At 40.4% G+C, this 18,298-nt stretch overlaps 1 protein-coding gene across 3 annotated transcripts in view; it reads right to left on the bottom strand.

The window, feature by feature from the left end:
• Positions 1-474: 474 nt before the first annotated feature.
• sbf2 (SET binding factor 2) overlaps positions 475-18,298 on the bottom strand; it is a 220,477-nt gene continuing 202,653 nt past the window's right edge. For all 3 annotated transcript variants that reach the window (XM_079802012.1, XM_079802011.1, XM_079802013.1), the window contains 9 exons: positions 13,266-13,451; positions 11,967-12,093; positions 11,484-11,611; positions 8,572-8,796; positions 7,687-7,794; positions 6,105-6,295; positions 5,931-6,018; positions 4,769-4,900; positions 475-1,758 (listed from right to left, as the gene is read on the bottom strand). In XM_079802012.1, coding sequence (XP_079658138.1) covers positions 1,660-1,758; positions 4,769-4,900; positions 5,931-6,018; positions 6,105-6,295; positions 7,687-7,794; positions 8,572-8,796; positions 11,484-11,611; positions 11,967-12,093; positions 13,266-13,451 — 1,284 coding nt within the window. In that variant the 3' untranslated portion in view covers positions 475-1,659. The remainder of the gene's footprint in view (positions 1,759-4,768; positions 4,901-5,930; positions 6,019-6,104; positions 6,296-7,686; positions 7,795-8,571; positions 8,797-11,483; positions 11,612-11,966; positions 12,094-13,265; positions 13,452-18,298) is intronic.

Here is an 18,298-nt window from a genome sequence, read left to right as displayed (position 1 = left end):
TATCAAGTCTCAGTTAATCTAGCACAGAACAGAATTTTTTTTTTTTTTTTTTTTATAAATAAATTAGACAGACAGACAATGAATAGAATGATAAGTGCTATTCTCGATCGGTCAGGTGTTGCTGGAATATATCATATCATATATATATATATATGAAGAGTTCAGATGCAAAAGCCTCTAAAAGCCACTCTGGTCAAAAATGAGATAATATGGAGTGAATGCTCTTCGCATATAGTATTGGTTCATACAATACTTTCAATTCAAACCCACTAAATCCCAGCCTCAGCCCATTCAGAAGTACCGGTACTTAGGTAGAAACCTATACATAGAAGCCTGATAAAAATGTTTATTTTAAAGAAAAACGTCAGACGGATTTAGAGGCTTTTGCATCTGAAGTCTTCATACATATATATATATATATATATATATATATATATATATATATATATAGAGAGAGAGAGATGTAGTCACAAAGTGATTAAAGTTCTCTAAATTTATTTCAAATAACAGCAAAACCCAAATTAAAACATAAGCAAAACAGTAAACAAAACAAAAACATTAGTGGCACCACAAAGTATTGTACATACAGTAACATCATTTTAGGTTCAGTGACAGACATCTCGTCTGATATTTTTTCGTTTTGCTTCTTAACTTTACAGATACACCACCAAACAGATAAAACCTTGGTGCCTTAAAAGCCGTCAACATCACATATAGTCTCGCGGAAAATGGAGCAATATAGTGTTCTTCCCTTCATTTCAAACAAACCTGCTTCTTGATAATCATCTCAGGCAGGAAGTGCTTTGCTTGGTCCGTAAACTATCCATAACTAAGTATAAATATGAGTGTTTATTTCAAGTTAGACTAAAAGGTTAGAAAAACATATTTAATAGCATATTCAGCAGAGTATAAAAAGCTTGAATTGTAATATACATACACACACACACACACACACACACACACACCAAACTCTCCATTCAACAAAAACACACAGGTGACACTTTTAATGCTTAAAAAATAATTTACAGAACAACAACTCTGTTACGCATGAGTAGAACATTCATACTGAAAAAAACTTTTTTGCAAATATATATAAAAAATACTTTGCACACTTGAGCATAAAGTTGTTCGCTCCAAGCTTTGATAATGCCTTTTGCCTAGTTGTTCTAGCTATTAAAAATCTGTTTTGTACGGAGTGCATATCATTAAGTGCAAATCATTTGCCTTTTACACGTTGTGCATATTTCTAAATAGAGTTGTCAGATTTTGGTGGTTGTTTTGCATTTCATCAGCAGCAACAGTATCTCTCTTCTGCAGAACACACCTCTTGTCTCTATTCTATCGACCCCGAGTTTAAGATTAGTGCTATTGCTTTGTCTGAGTTACATGTAGCAATTTGTTCAGCGAATGTCAGAGTAGTGCATCGCCTCATTCTCACCAATCTCCTGAACGTAAGCTCAGGATCGAGTTTTTGGGCGCGGGTAGTGGGACAGTAAATGCAGCTCCGCGGAAGAGTGAACGGGGCAGAGTTTTTGCACTCCACTGCTCAGGTGCAGTGTTTTTGGATTTTCAACAGGCACTGAAGGCTTTACTACGGTCCTACTAATTGCACAGTGAGTCTCCCTGCGGTGCTGACGAGTCATGTGACAGAAAAGGGCTTCATGCATCTGAGATGCAGCTCTGGATCTTGTCAATCCACAGCTGGGCATTCTGAGCATCCGCTGCGCAGAAGTTGTAAACCCGTTTAGTGGTCTTCAGCTGCAGGGACAAAGACAAAGAGAAGGGATTTGTACTTTTAATCAAAAGTGACAAAGTGCACACCAAGGACAACAGCTATAGAGATAACGATATATAGTTTAGGGCTGTCACTAACGACTATTTTTATATCGATTAATCTATGTACTAATTTATCGATTAATCTATTGGCTAATTTATCACAATAATTTTCAACAATGTTACTTAAAAAGTAGTGTACTATAAAAAAAGTATAAATGTAAACAAGCCCTTGACAAAATGTAAAACTAAAAGAGTAAAAATGTAAAAAGGTACACATTTGTAAACCAACATTAAAAAAAAGAGAATATCAGCAAATACTTTTTGTATAGAATAGTGTTGTCACAATACCAAAATTATGACTTCGATACGATACCAGACTAAAATACCTCAATACTGATCGATACCATGGCAAAAAAACTGTAAAAGTAATTTAATAATATGACAGAACTTACTATTCATTGTTTTAGGGTTAAAAAAAATCCTAAAAACTCACTTGGCCGACATGTTCCTGCCCTGCCCTGCTTCACACAGAATATTAGGTCTGGCCCTTTAAGAGCTCATTCAACTCTGTATACGTTCACCAAAGACATATCCGGCTCTCGCCAGGACGTGCATTTTTACATATTTTTTACCATTCATACCCAATAATCCCCGAAACTGGCGTCGCGATCTGTCTGAGTGAAAGGCGTGTGCGCGCGCCTCAGGTCAGAGTCCGGCGGCAGCGCGCGAGCATGTCCCGGCCGCGCCGCTCTTTTCTGTTGCTTTCTTTTTCCTGAGCTGCGCGTATATATTTGACTGTTCTGCTTCCATAGTTTAGTGAACGGTGGAAACAGAGCTCTCACACACGTCCTCACTCCTGCTGTCACACATAGACGCAAATTAAGAAATACGGTCATTTTTAAAGTACCGGCACTAATACAATTTCATATCGTACCCAACTTACCCAGTCGACTAAAAATATTGACGTCGACTAATTAATGATTGTATCGACCAATCGCGACAGGCCTAATATAGTTCTAAAATCCGTTCTCAGTATTAAATAATAGTTTCACACCACAGCTATAATAACGATATAGAGGAACAATATTGTTGGGATAACTTTCAGGACGTTTTTTTTTCTCTCCAGATGCTGAACAATAAAACACTGACAGCCATTCTAATTTAAGGGCTCACACACTTAAAGTGGCAGGCGACATTACAGGGAAGTTAATCACTGAGGTCCAGCAAAATCCAGCACTGTTTGACAAGTCACAGGATACTTTAACCAAAATGGATATATGGAAAATAATCGACCATACCCTCGGAATAAATAGCAGGGTTTGAAATTAACGCTTGTCCGGGACAAGTGGATTTTTTGAAGGGGAAAGTGAAAAAGATTTTCACTTGCCTGACCAGACAAGTATCCTGATTAAAACGGCAATAACAAAAAATAACTAGGGAGTCACCAAAACGAGAGAGTGATTCTGCATTCATTAGTGTAAGTGCCGATTGATGGAGAATAATAATATAATATATCATGTACTGATGGTAACCAGGTTTACCATGTTTCCACGCGCTAACACAGAGAAACTCCGTTAACTTACTGCGGTAAAAATTCAAAATGTGGAGTTTTTATATTTTTAACATATGATACAGTTAAGCAACATCACACGACCAAGAGTGCTGAATACCATCACGATTGAAAACGTGAATCTGATTTCATTTCATCGCTCGAATGAACGACTCACTCATTAAGACGGTTTAGTTTCATGTTTCATAAAATAATCATTCTTTTTCTAACATTTCTTATTTGTATATTCCAAAAATAAAGCAATAATTTTTTTTTTTAATGCAGTTGTAATTTTTCAGTGATAATAATGTAATTTGATTGGTAACAGCCCTATAGTGTCTTATTATTATAATTTAATTTATTGATCAAATGTAAGAATTTAAAATGAAAGATTAGGCTAAAATGTCCTTTATAAAGGTAAAAAAATATATATGCAGATTTAAATATGTCAAAGCTGACTGAACACTGTTGCTTCAGAATAAATAATATTTACAACAACAAAAAATTCCCGGACAAGCACATGAAAAGGCTTAATGTCGAGCCCTAAATGGTGAGAAGTGTTTAAGCTGCAGCGGTTAATAAACAGAACTGCATGCGTCTTGGGGAAGAACATTGCAGCCGGATCTACTTCTCTCTGTTTATGTCTATGGCGAGTCACGCAGGGACTGTGCTCCTCCGCAGCGGTTCCTACCAAACTGGTCTGAAATAGTCCCTATATAAACACTTATTATAAGTGTACCATAATGATTCAGGGTAAGACACAAACACGGTTTGGAAAATGGAATCATGTTGTACATTCTCATGATATAATTTTTGTAAATCTTGAACACAAAAAAAGTTACGGACAGCAGCTTTAACGGAGATGAGATCATTGTGCCAGGCTAGCGAACAGTGTGACAATTACCTCAGGTACCCAGCGCTAGTTTGGACAACATTGTCTTGCTTCCTTTGAAATTGCGGTGGTGTTGTTTTTATTCCCCTATATTGACTACGTCAGCTAAGTTCACTGTTAGATTAGATCGATTACACGAGCTAGTCTAGATTCACTGGAAACTCAAAGCACGCTGAGGACATCTGCTGGTTGAAGCCTTGCAAATACAACAAGAACAGCAAAAACATGTTCAATGACATGCTGTACTCACTATTAAACCACAGCACGCAAGCTCCAAAACGTTTCTTTTTTATTTAGTTATCGTCTCGTGTTTGTCAGTGAAAAAAGGTTGTTGACGAAAATTATGACAAATTATTCGTCAACTAAATTAACACTGCTATAGAGGTCAACTATTAACCTTATTTCACATAGCGAGAACTAGCTCTTCTAGCATAAGGATGGCACCTACAAAATTCACTTAAAAATATTTTCCATCAAAATGTTAATATATTTTAAGGTACGACCGCTATGTGTTAAACTGTTGAAGGATTATCAACAGGAGGAATACTTACATCAAAGAAAGCCTTTTCACTGATGTGTTTGGGGGCTCCTATGGTTGGAGTGGCAATCAGGACAGACTCCACTTCAGCCAGATCAATATAGCCACGACAGCTTGTGTCCTCATCCGTCTCATAATACCTCAGCTATAGAAAGAGTCGTTTCAAATACATAATTCAATGAGTTAAAGGGACACTCCACTTTTTTTGAAAATAGGCTCATTTTACAAGTCCCCTAGAGTTAAATAGTTGAGTTTTACCGTTTTTGAATCCATTCAGCCGATCTTTGTATCTGGCGGTAGCACTTTTAGCATAGCTTAGCATACATCATTGATTCTGATCAGTCCATTAGCATCTCATTCAAAAAATGACCAAAGACACTTTCAATATTTTTCCTATTTAAAACTTGACTCTTCTACAGTTTCATCGTGTGCTAAGACCAACTGAAAATGAAAAGTTGTGATTTTCTACACCTATATGGCTAGGAACTACTTTCTCATTCCTGCGTAATAGTCGTGGATCTTCGCGGCCGTACCATGGCTGCAGCGGCGCAATGATGTTACAGCGCCTGAAAGTAGCCCCCAGCTAGGTAACTTTCAATGTGACCGGCACTAAGTTTGTGTAGTTGCAGAGAAAGTTTCAGGCTTGCAGCCGACAAATTGTGTTGTGGATTTACCGGTGTGATTAGCCATGGTTCTGTGTGTTGTAAAGGGCTGTGATAGTAAGTCGAAGGTGTAACTACCACCATGTTTCACAGAATACCAACTAATCAATGCGCCGCTGCAGCCATGGTACGGCCGCGAAGATCCGCGACTATTACGCAGGAATGAGAAAGTAGTTCCTAGCCATATAGGTGTAGAAAATAGCAACTTTTCATTTCAGTTGGTCTTAGCACATGATGTAACTGTAGAAGAGTCAAGTTTTAAATAGGAAAAATATTGAAAGTGTCTTTGGTAATTTTTTGAATGAGATGCTAATGGACTGATCAGAATCAATGATGTATGCTAAGCTATGCTAAAAGTGCTACCGCCAGATACAAAGATCGGCTGAATGGATTCAAAAACGGTAAAACTCAAGGGGACTCTAGGGGACTTGTAAAATGAGCCTATTTTAAAAAAAAGTGGAGTGTTCCTTTAAGGTAAAGTGCAAAATACCAAAAGTGTAATAAACCACTCACCTGATGTTTCGTTATGTCCAGAACAAACCACCTAGCTTTCCACGCTTTAAGTAATGCCCCTCGCTTGTACAGAATTCCCTCAAATGATCTGTATAAACAAACAATTGACAGCTTGTTTGCTTCGTCCGTGAAGTTAGATTAAGTGGTATGGACGGGGTTGTCTGTCATTTTTACCTATTGTCTTCATTCTTTGTGGTAAACTGATTGTAGAGTGTGGCGGCTCTGCGATTAACGCCATTGACTGCAGTGGGGCTGCTGTCCTCTCCGAGGCCGCTGTCAGGGAGGTGCAACATGGAGCGTCGCTGATAGGCCTGCAGGTTGGAAGTGGGGACCAAGCCAGAGATGGACACTGACTCTTTCCGCAGCTGTGAGATTAAATGAACAACAGGTGAGAGATCAGGATATCTGAAGAAAGACAGTTTGCTACTTGTTCACTTAAAAGTCTGCTTTGGTGCTTTTTAAAGGGGTCATGAATTTGAGCCCTTGAGCTTTTGATATATAAAAGGTCATGGTAATAGAAGAATATCCTGTAAGTTTCAGAGCTGAAAACTTCTTTGTTAGTCAAAGAAAAGCTTTTATTGACAGCTGGCTCAGCAAACGATCAATCTGTGAATGTGTGTCCCTGTGACGTCAGAGTGCAGTGAAACGCCGCCTCAGCAGAAGAAGACGAACGCCTGATTCTTTAGCCCCGCCTACCGATTCATGCCTGACATGTTAGATAAATAACAGGCCTACGTGGAGCTAAACTGGATCGAACTTCCAAGCAATAAAGCTTATGGCATGTTTCAAACATCAATTTAAGCTTCGTTCGGATTCCAAAATGCATGGTCAAACTTTATTTTTAATGAAGATCCAGCTCACGTGGGGAAGACATTGAATTTGTTCTTTCATTTGACCACGGATTCATTTGTAAACAAGAGACTGGATTTGCAGACAGGATGAGATTAAAAAACAATGCTGTGGCTTCTGGGTCTGACAGGAATGATGCAACAATTAAAAAGTGTTTTTTATATGTGATAGTATTGCATTGTTGTGTTTGATATCTACTGATTATGCACGTGTGTAACTGAACATAACTTCCACGCTGTCAAAGGCTGGAGTATCCTTTGTATTTGAGGTGTTGTTGGTTCATTGTCCTGGGATTCGTGATCAGACTCGAACATGTGTGGACCAGGGCTCGCAAATCTTAAATAGTGACATATACGCGCGCGTGTGTGTGTGTGTGTGCACATGTGTGTTAGTGATGCCCGGTTCGCGTTATATCCACCGATCAGGCCGGCCAAGTAATAAAAAATAACATTAATAGGGGTGGATGAGAGATAAATCATTGTGTTTGTTTAATAAAGACATTTTGCGAGCCCTGTGGGCGAATCATTCCGGTTGCTGTTTCTCCACATTGGAAGTTTTCAAAACAATTCCTCATGTGTAAGGGAGCCGAAGCTCATTATAATATGCAAAACTGTTATCCAATCATAGCAGTGGGCGTTTACTTCCAAGTCTTCAGTGCGGCACGCCCATCAAAACCGAGCGTTTCAGGAGCTAGGCTCAAAACCAGGGTAGAAAATATGTAAAATGAATGTAAAAACCACACGAACGTCATAAGTTGACCTCAGACAACAGTATAACATTTTTTAAAAAGCCAGTTCATGACCCCTTTAAAGCCTGTTTCACACTTTTACAATATACTATATGGAAACCTAAACAGGTAAGATGACAGGGAATTGAGGCTACATTTCTGAAGGGCAGAGGAACTCACATTGCCCTCCTGTTTGAGGTCTTCCTGGATGCTGTCAAGCACCTTCTCCAGCGTGGTGTGCCAGGGCTCCGACTGATGTCCCAGTTCTCCCTCCAGCCTCTCAATGTCCTGCAAACATTCAAATCCATTTCAAGGCTTCCCGTCTTACAGGTTCCTTTGATCAACTAAGAAATCTTTGGTTTCTGCTTATGTCTGACACTTGTCCTCGCAAGCAACAGCAGACGCTATATTTTGCATTCTTTCTATTTCTTTGGAATTGTGGCCGGAAGCTTGTCTACAGCAAAAACTGGACTAAATCATGATCTTCATAGATATCAAACATGGATGAGAGACGGTGGTTTGAAAAGTTCAGAAACGCAGAAAAAAGGGGGCAGTAGTGGCCTAATGGTTAGAGAGGTGGACTTGTAACCTGAAGGTCGCAGGTTTAATTCTCAGTACCAGCAGGAAACTAATGAGGTGCGCATTAGCAAGGCAACACCACCAATTGCTCCCCGGATGCCGCAGTGAATGGCTGCAAATTCCCTGGGTGTGCGTCCACGGATTTCAGTGTGTGTATGTGTTCACTACTCACTGCTCTTAACTTTGTGTGCACTAATTTGGATTGGTTAAATGCAGAGGACAAATTCAGGCTAAGCGTCACTTCACTAAATCCTCATGGACAGCCATAAAAAGCATGGCATAAAAATACAAAGTATGTGTACATTTTTCAGCTATGCAGTGAGTGTTACCATACAAACAGAGAAAACTTCCCTTCACTCTTCTGGTTGGCTGTGATTTTATTGCATCATACAACGTTTTCACTTTCATTATTGGAAGAAAGTTTTCTTGTCACCAAAATCTGTTGCTCCTGATAAAGAGAAACTTAAAAAAAGGACAAAGACTCACAGCCAATAGTTTGGTGATGGCGTCTGGCTGTGCGCGGCTGACACTGCTGTAACATGGCCAGACGATCCTCCTCTTGGTGGTGGCGATGGTGTCTGAGTCTACCGAGCTCTGTGAGCGCACAGCGAGCATACACCAGTCATAAGAGGGGCCTGTGGACAGCGTCTCCCCTGTGTAGAACTCCCATGTTGTCAGATTGGGAATCGAAATCAATGGTTTCAACACCAGCTAGAAAGAAAAGCACAGAAACCATTGTTTATCGTATTTTTCAGTTTCATCATTATATAAAGATCCTGTAAGTGACGTTAGTTGCTGTGTGCCAGAATTAGCATCAATCTGATTATAAACAGCTCATTTGATATTGACATTCAGGACATTTCAGGACTGCCAATTCAATTATATATATCAGGTAATGGGGCATTATTTTGAGTGGCATTCCTAAGCAAAAAAAAATCCCTTACATAGGGTTTCCGCAGGGTCTTAAAGTAAAAAAATGTAGGCCTTGAAAAGTCTTAAATTCGCTGAATTATTGAGTTCTAGGTCTTAAATCATTTTAAATGGGTCTTCATTTTTCTATGTCCATGTAACGCTACTGGGGATGGGCAAGAGTACCCGAGCACACGAACTTGACAGCGACAATCGATCATGAAAGCGATGATCGCCCTGACTTTAAAAAATATATTCATCTATTTTTTTGATTGGTTATTACGGCATTTTGGGCGGTACCTGAGGTCTTAAAAGCATGCTCTGCAGTGATGCCTGGAATCCCTGTGATCATGAAATAGTGCAAGATGTGCAGTGCCAATCTGACATATACATAGCATTATGAGAACAAGATTGTAATAGCATGTTGTAAATTCTCTGTGCTTTAGTTCACTGTGTATCAGCACGCTATTAATGGAAATTCACAACAAGAGTTACATCAGACTAGCGTAGTCAAGTTCAAGTGAACACTCGTGGCCTTTTGTGTAGATGCAAGTTGTAAGATTAATTTTATGTTGTCTATATCTGTTTAATCTCATATAGGATTTGTTTGGTTGAGTTTATTAACCCGCTAGCAAAGTTCTGCAGGGTGGTGTTTATTCACCATTTCAGCTCAAATGCAATGCCTGATATTATTGACTGGGTTATTTGAGACGGTCATTTTGTTTTTAGATGTTTCTTTTTCAAAAATCATAATCTAGCAGTTGTTTTTTCAAGTCATTTGTTCATATTTTCATAGACATGTTTTCACGTCACGTTTGTATTTGTCAACAATATCTCATTTTCATATCGAAATGAGAAATTGACAAAAATGCCCATCCCTAAACGCTACCTCTAATGCTCATTGAAATGGTCCCGCAGCGCTTTAATAATGGATTTTATTCTTCAGCTAATAGTTCTCCAGTTCCGCCATTGTGAAAGCGAAGGTGAGTCTTTCTCACCAGTCCTCTCGCATAAGTGCCAAGGACCGGGCAAAGCCATTACACAAGGTGGATGAATGACTAAATAAAAATTATGATAGGCCTGATAGCACTAAAAATAGTTAATAAAAGCGATATAAACCATGAACTCAATTTGGCACTGGCTGTGGATTCTGTGCACGCGTTTGCTGCCTGTCAATGCTCGAGGAAGTATACCGAATGTATTCAATTTCTAGGCTTATTGCCCTTGAACGATCAAATACACACATAATTATGCCTATGTCCAATGTGGCGGTTATGTCTTGAGTAAATCAGTTTGGGACGTGTGTCAGTGTTGGATCTGCGCATTACTGTAGGCCAAACAACAACAACAACAGGGGAAAAAACGGTACTGTTTTCATCTGTATCTTTAAGTTGTATTTATTTGTCTTAATGTAATTTGTTTATATGGTTCTTATTTTATTACTGACCGTTTACTTGATTACTTAATTACATGACAATGTTTTCCTATATTAAGCAATTGCTTATTGCTGTGGTTTACTTGTTTTGGTCATATTTCCCACTCCAAGCGCTTGTGTTATTAAAGCTAAATAGCACACCACTTGACTAATAAGGTACCAAACAAGATTTGTGTATTTTGTTTGTTTTACACTGACTATTGTGCATCTAACACAATAATATGGTAAATGTGGCATCCTAATTATGAAAAAAGTTTTTTTACCACAAATTTCTGGTAATTACCACCACATAATCAGTCATTTTGATCTCAAAAATACCCCAAAATATATATATTGCGAAATCCTGGTGGGATTGAGATATGCGGAAGTGTACGTTTATTGATACTTTGTTCAATTTGAATAAATGAATTTGCTGTGCAAGTAACTTTGTGATTCTTCATTTCCTTTTGTACTTTATTGCGTGATATAGGCTAGGTCTTAAATTTCATTCATAATGGTCTGAAAAAGGTCTTAAAAAGTGTTACATTTGAGGTGAAACCTGCAGAAACCCTGTTACAGAACCTTTAACTTAGAAGAAGCATAATACTTGTTCTTTCCCAACATTTGTTGAAGTGCAGCCCCATTTCCAGTGTAAGAAGAAACAGCCCACAGGGTCCTTTGCTCTCACTAAACTTCCTCAAATATGTTTTTGTTGTGGGCTATGGGTGACTATGGATGAACTGATTCACCCATTTTGAAACGATGTCAGGGGATGACTGTCTGTGAGAAGATTCCTATGTGAAAAACAACTTTTACTCACAGCCTGGATTTGAAGATAGAGCCCTGTTTTTTACAGACTGTGACCACCTGATTCAGATGTAACAAGGATGATTTATAAGGTCAAAGATGCTGTTTTGCAATTGCGGGGAACTATTCTTCACTGTCAATGTGATCTGGCAATAGACGGCAACATATTTGGGACTGGTCGTCAACATAACCTCTAAGCAGAGTGCTCGAGGGTAACAGCAACAAGAGCTGTCTGGTACTTCTACACACATCCCGATTGACTCTTTACCTCCGCCTCTGACGGGCTGTACAGGTAGTTGAAGAAGAGAGGGCTCTTGCGGTGCATTCGGTTGATACACTCCCAGATACAGATTCCTCTCTTGGACTGCTTTTCTCCTTTGTCCTCAAACAATGTGCCTTTAGTGAGGGGACACAAAGGAGCACTTGTTAAGCGCACATTACCCAGAGTAACGTGATCAGGTGTGAAACAAAATATCAGAAGTCAAGTCTGATAAGATTAGCAGCACTTAAAAGAAGTGCTTCTTCCAAAGGTCATCAAGGCTGTTACAGGTAGGTACAACTTTTCTGAGCAAGACTGCACATGTCTGCTGTAATACTATACAGGCATTCAAATCCATGTTTATTTCAAGAACACATCTGAAAAACATTTGCACAATAATGTAATTATGTCAATATAAAAAGACAAATACTGTATTGTGGAGGAATGTGTGTTTCTCCTTAAAGGACAGCACGAGGAGTTGCGCATACACACCGTGCTCCAGGCGCTCGTAGTCCGAGTCCAGAAGGAAGTTTTTGAAGCGATTGGAGATGTAGTGGTAGGCCAGAAACTTCAGATAGTACTGATTAAACTCAAACTCAAGGGGATACTGGTTATGAACCTGGAATAAGAAAGTTAATGTGTCATATTGGAGGAGCCTTTTGGCCTCATTTCACGGCCACGGTGATTCAACAAATATGAGTAGGACACCACTGAGACAAGAAAACGATTAGTAAACGCCCAGGAAATGATTAGTTGAAGAGAGTTTAAAAAGTACCAAAATAACTAACAGCAACAGGAGGGACATAATGTGATAATGTGCTGCCAGCAGGATCTAGACAGAAGAGCTTGCAAATTTCTCACACTCCAGGCCACCTGGACTTCCTGGCAAAAACAACAGCTGCCTCTAAGATGAGACACTTCTATTTTCAGATGCTTTCGCTATATTTCTGTGGTTTGTGACATTGGAGGACCTCCGCTGGGTCATTCAAGCACTCTACGCCTTGATTTCATCACACATGGCTAAAAACAATGCATGTCTGTAAAACCATGGGAGTGGTGCGCATGTCTCCGGAGGGAGAACAACTTCTCCTGCCCTTTACCTCATTCTAATGTAGCACAGACTTAACAGAATCCCCAAAATTGCAGTTTTCCGCCGCTTGTGCTAAACGTGCGGATGTTGGGAGGTGATGGCGAAACACTCAAGCAAGTACAATGCTGGCTGCAGGTTGAAACGCCATCTGTGTACGATCATTTCAAAGGGGGGCAGGAAGATGGCTGTCTAAATGACTTGCCCACCATGGGGATTGCAAAAGGAAAGCTAGAGCATGCATTCTGACAGCTGAGTGCTTCTCATCCTCCTCCTCCTGCCTGGACGCTGCAGGAATGCTGTGAGCTCATGGACGAAGCATTGTGAGAACAAGAGAGGGGTGTGTGTGAGAGAGTGATCGGGAGTTATGAAGTGATTCTGGGCAGTGTGTGAAAAAGAGAGATGGAGCAATTGGTTATTTGTTATTCAAAATTGAACATAGACAGTCCCTTTTGGTGCAACCTGGGGTTAAGGTGTCTAGCTCAAGTACACAATGGTCATGGGGTTCATGAGTCACTACAGCTGTTGTGTCCAGCCCAGATCTTTAACTACTATAATTCCACTACCCCCAGATAATGGAAAACATCAGAAGATTGCTGGTTCAAGGATCTCATCAGCCATTATTTCCTTGAGCCAGACACGTAACCCTGGGCAGCTTTGGAATAAAGATGCCTGCTACATGACTGCTTATATGGCCAACTTGCCTGATGGACACAGTCAAGAAACTGGAGGAAGATGGGAGTGAAGCCGCTGCCCTGGCTGCTGGGGGTCAGGGTGCCACGTTGGCTGAATTTGTGGCCAAAAGACAGCCACTCTTTCTCCAAAAGCACCTGAAAGCCCTCTATGGTCCTGTAGAATGGATCACTGAGCACCTGCGCGAGGGAAACCACCTACAGAAACATTGAGAGAGGACGAGAGGAATATAATCATACGTTGAAAACAGGGTCCAATGCTTGCTATGTGTAGACTGGGTAAACCCAGCCCGATCTGCTGGCGATTTGATTTCGCCTTGCAGCTCAGGCTGGAAACCTGTACATATTTAGGGGCCAAGCACCGAAGGTGCGAAGGCACCTATTGAAACCGTTAGATTTCTTCTTATTATTATTCCGCCATTGAAGTCTATGGCAGCCCATAGAACCGTTTGCGGGAAAATTATGAAATTTAGCACACAGATAGAGGACTGGTCCAACATTAACCACACCAATTTTGGAGTCTCTAAAACAATCCCTGTCCACCACCTGTCCAAAGTTTCACTCATGTTTATGCTAATAACTTTTGAGTTTTTTGTCAAATGCTTATAACTTTGGGTGTGGATGACTTATTTTCATGGGAGTAACTTTTTTCCAACGAGTCCAACTGGGAGTCCAACGATACCAGACTTGCCAGGTTTCGACGTATGGTTTGTGCAGCATGTTAATTTGGCACTTATAAAACGTATAAGCGCTGATATCTTCGAGACCGCAAGTCCGATCAAGAGGAAACCGCCATCAGAAGTTCGGAAACATAGGTCGATAGCTATACACCAATGCCCAAATGTCAAAATATTGATAGTAAGGGGTAGTAAAATCCAATCAAAGTCATTTTTCATATGTCTATAACTCCAAAACGAAATTAGATATTTTCCCCAAAATTGACACACACATGTATGGGCTCACTTCGAGGACACACTAAAAAAATGGTGGGATTGTGCCTCTTGGTGACGCTATAATTAAACAAAATATGACATTGTCTCTACACAACATTTTTGCTTAAAATTGTCTTCAAATGTCTTCACACATTTTTTTAGTTGGTCTGCTGCTAGCTTCCTTGTTTGCTACTGTTGCGCTTGGCCCCGATATTGCTGCTAGCAGCTATATTTTTATCCTGCTTCTGTTACAAATTTGCGGGGACCAAACACAAACCGGCTTATCCACCTGGCGTGCTATTGGCGGGTTTACAATGACGGATAGAGAATAGGGATGTTAACCGATGACCGTTTGACCGATGGTTGACCGTATCAACGTTAACCGATCAAAGTTGTCGGTTGTCGGTTAAAAAAAAAAAAGTGATCTCTAAATTAGGCTATTATAGACAGTGGACTAAACGCTACTACAGTTAGCCATCTCATTCCAAAATCTTTTTGTGTGAAGTGAACAAATCCCTCACACTCAATTTTTCATAACTCGACTGTTTGTACTTAATAAACCAATAAAAACATTTGGCGCGAGGTCACAGCGTTTGGGTTTGCTCGCTCACAAGGTTTACGGTTAGAGCCAGGGCAGACGACAGTATGAAGCGTGCAAAGAAAAGTAGTGTGTGGGTCTGTGGGACCATTTCACCAAAAAGAACGACACAGATGTAAGTTGCAACTTGTGTGATACAGTGCTTAATTAGAAGGCACACAGTGAGTTAGACCTGCCTTGGCCGGTGCGTCTTTTACGCATTCTGAAGGTGCCTGTTTTATCCATTGGTTTTATCGTGTTGCAGTCTGTTAGACAACATTCCGCATAAGATTTTAAAGGGCTTACATTTGGAAATATATTACATCTACATTTCAGTGGTAACACATAAGGTGTTGATCATCATCTTTCTTTATTATTGTTAGCACTACCTCGAACTAAAGCGGCGTCTCTTCGGAGCTGTCATTTTCTTAAATGAGCCGCGGCAATGTTTCAAATGAGCTTCTAACGCTAGACAAATGCCTTTATTTTCAATGCGTTCACCTTGTACCCAAACCATTTCGAAACTAAGGAGCCATTTGTCCTCCGATTACAAACAAGCTCCTCGGTGCCACGTTAGCGGTACTCATGTTTCGCGCTGTAGGGGATTTTAAAAAAGTGACGTGAGTGGAAGGCAGGCGGCGGCGCCAGGACAGTGTGTGTGTGAGAGCGGGAGGCAGAGCGGCAGAGAGATGCGACAGAGTTGCGAAATTGCAGGCGCGGCTCGCGGCTGTTATTTCAAATAGCGCAGCATATTTTAAACTAATCGGTTAACCGGTTTTCAAGGCTCGGTGGTCGGTCAAGAAAATGTTTAGTTTTCGCCATCCCTAATAGAGAAGCGATGGCTCGTTGAAGGACTATCCAATTGCGTACAGAGTCATTTGAACTCTGCCGGTTGATCACGCCACTTGTGCAGTAGAAAATACAGAGCAGACTCCCCAGATCAATGTTCAATCTTAAAAGATTGTGCTTGGTCTGTAGCCTAGAAATCTAGACGCACCCTAGCGGCAGAACATTTATTTTGCCGCAAGTGTAGTCTAGCAACTGTCGGTAGACATGAGAGCTGGAAAAACCAAACTCTGGTCAGGCCAATCACAGCGTGTGTAGAGTCGGTGGGCGGGCTTAACATAATGACAGCACGTCATGGAGTTGCGGAGGTTCTGCGTGCTCCTCGTAAACATAGAAAAAAAACGCTGTTCGTCAGCGGTCTTTTGAATCGGCTTTGGCCGCGACTCTGGAAGACTTGGAGTTAAGCATTTCTTTGAGAAAAGAACAAAGAACGGCACTGAAGTCATTCTTAAGAAAAGAAGATGTTCGAAGTTTTGCCTACCGGATACGGCGAAAGTTTATCAACTAACGTTAGCTCGGCTTCACCTTTTTCTTTGGTTGGTTGTGGCGCTCATGGCGCTATCCAATTGCGTGCAGAGGGAATTTGAAAGACAACCGTTTATCCCGCCCCTCGGATTGAGCCCTGCCAATGGTGAGTTCCCAGACCCAACATCTTGATGTGGGTCTGGCTTGTCAGGCTACTTGGTCTGGTGATAGCCAGACAGTGCTATGTGCCTAATGTAAGTAAATATTGACCCTATTGAAGCTGACCCAATGTGAGCAGACTGTTGCAACTTGCACATCCTGACAGTTTTTACCTGAGAACAAAATGTACCATCAGTACCAGAACTCCATGTGGCAGCTTCTTTATGTGTGCAATACTCTGTGCACTAAGGGCCAGATTTAATAAACAGGGCAAATTAGCGTGATAGCGCAATTCCAAAAAAGCGCCAATGGGAGGGGCAAGTTCTGTGCGTGATCTACTGACGACGAATTAATGAACACAGACGCAGCCAGATCATTTCCACAATGACCAACACAATCTACCAAGAGCAGCGCGTATTAGCGTCTTGTTTGAGACATGCTTTTTTAGGGCGGTAAATAATGGCACAAACACCAGTAAATTGACGAGCGCAAACCTTAGTAAATCACCTCGCACGATTCATTTAAATACTCTCCACCTATACATTTTGCGTCTGAAAGGGAAACTCCTATAAATGCATATGCAACAAGTTCCAATTTTTCACCGCTTGTTTTAAGTGAATCCTGACAGTAGTTTTTAACGCCAAAAGAGGGTTTGCGCTCACTCAAGCGTTTAGTAAATCTGGCCCCAAAGCCTCCAAAACTCCTCCATCGTGTTTTCTGTCTTCACATTTTTGTGACAGGTGCTGTTTCCCAGAGACTGGCTTATCTTGAGAGACAATGGCCTGCACTGTTTGTCACAAGAATTTAAAGTCTGCGTGAAATCTAAATTGACCCTTTTTACTTGTTCTTGTGGTTAACAATTAATCCGTGATCCGTAAATTAATCCACTGGAAAACCTTGTCTTCATAATCTTTAGCCAAAATCTGAACATTTGCTTCCCCTCTGTAATGGTGTTCCTTCGTCAGTTTAATGACTTGGGCAGAACATCCTAAACCACTGTCAGCTAGCTAGTGAGCTACAGATTGCGTTGAGGTGTGTAAAATCATGCACCGCCACCTATTCAATATTCCAGAAATACGTCACTATAATGTAGTAAAATCAACACCTGGTACACACAGAAAAAGTTAAATATATAATTAAAAACACATTTGTGAATACCAGTTCAAATATATGCATAAATGTAAAGCTTTGCTCTAACCAAAAGGAGAAACTGCTGCAGAACCGCTTCCATTAATTATATAAAGATGATTATGTTAAGCATTATCAGAGCAATATCGCAAAGCATTAAAGAATATCACAACACAACCAAGACTAAAAGCATGGCGACATGACAAAAGCGTGATTCTGTTCTCTCGTACAGAGCCAGACACATGGAGCCTATTTAGACAAACCTATTTACAGCAGATCAGGCCCACAGAGAGAATGGCAGAATGGTCAAGTGGCAGGGAAAGTGAACAGGGATGGTTTTGTTCAGACACGTGCCTGATTCTGGCACTGACCACAGCTACATTTTACAAGCCCGGTTGACAGCCAGAGAACACAGTTCTACATCTGATGACAGTTAAATGATCAAGTGGGCATGGAAAATATGAGCTGTGACTAGAAAAGTGCCTGTACTGCAACAGATCTTTAAACATCATGTTTCATTTGAAAATCAGTTTTTTGATTTTAAAATATGTTCTCCTATCCCAGTTTAAAGACAACTATAAGGCATTTGTAGGTTGACATTCCCATTGCTCTTTTTGACCGACATGTCAATTGTTGGATTGGGGTGGCACTACCTTTAAATTATCTGTTTCACGGTAAATAATTATTCTTTTTTTTAACAATGAAAGATAATGGAATTTGAATCAGATAACAGTCAAAGACAAGGCAAGCACCCACCCCATTTTGGCTTGCAAAACCCTATAGGATTTATCTGAAACTTTGTAATTAATACAGTCCTACAGTCCTCTTTGTGGTCACAATGTGAAGTCTTAAAGGACTAGCCTAGCTCAGAACAAAGACTGGAGGTAAATGGCTCCAGCTAGCCTACTGCTCAAATAAGTGACAAAATGACGCCAGCA

The sequence above is a fragment of the Gobio gobio genome, assembly GCF_949357685.1.
Source record: "Gobio gobio genome assembly, chromosome: 2".
In the NCBI taxonomy this organism is placed as follows: domain Eukaryota; kingdom Metazoa; phylum Chordata; class Actinopteri; order Cypriniformes; family Gobionidae; genus Gobio; species Gobio gobio.
This window is presented reverse-complemented; position numbering and strand designations above follow the sequence as displayed.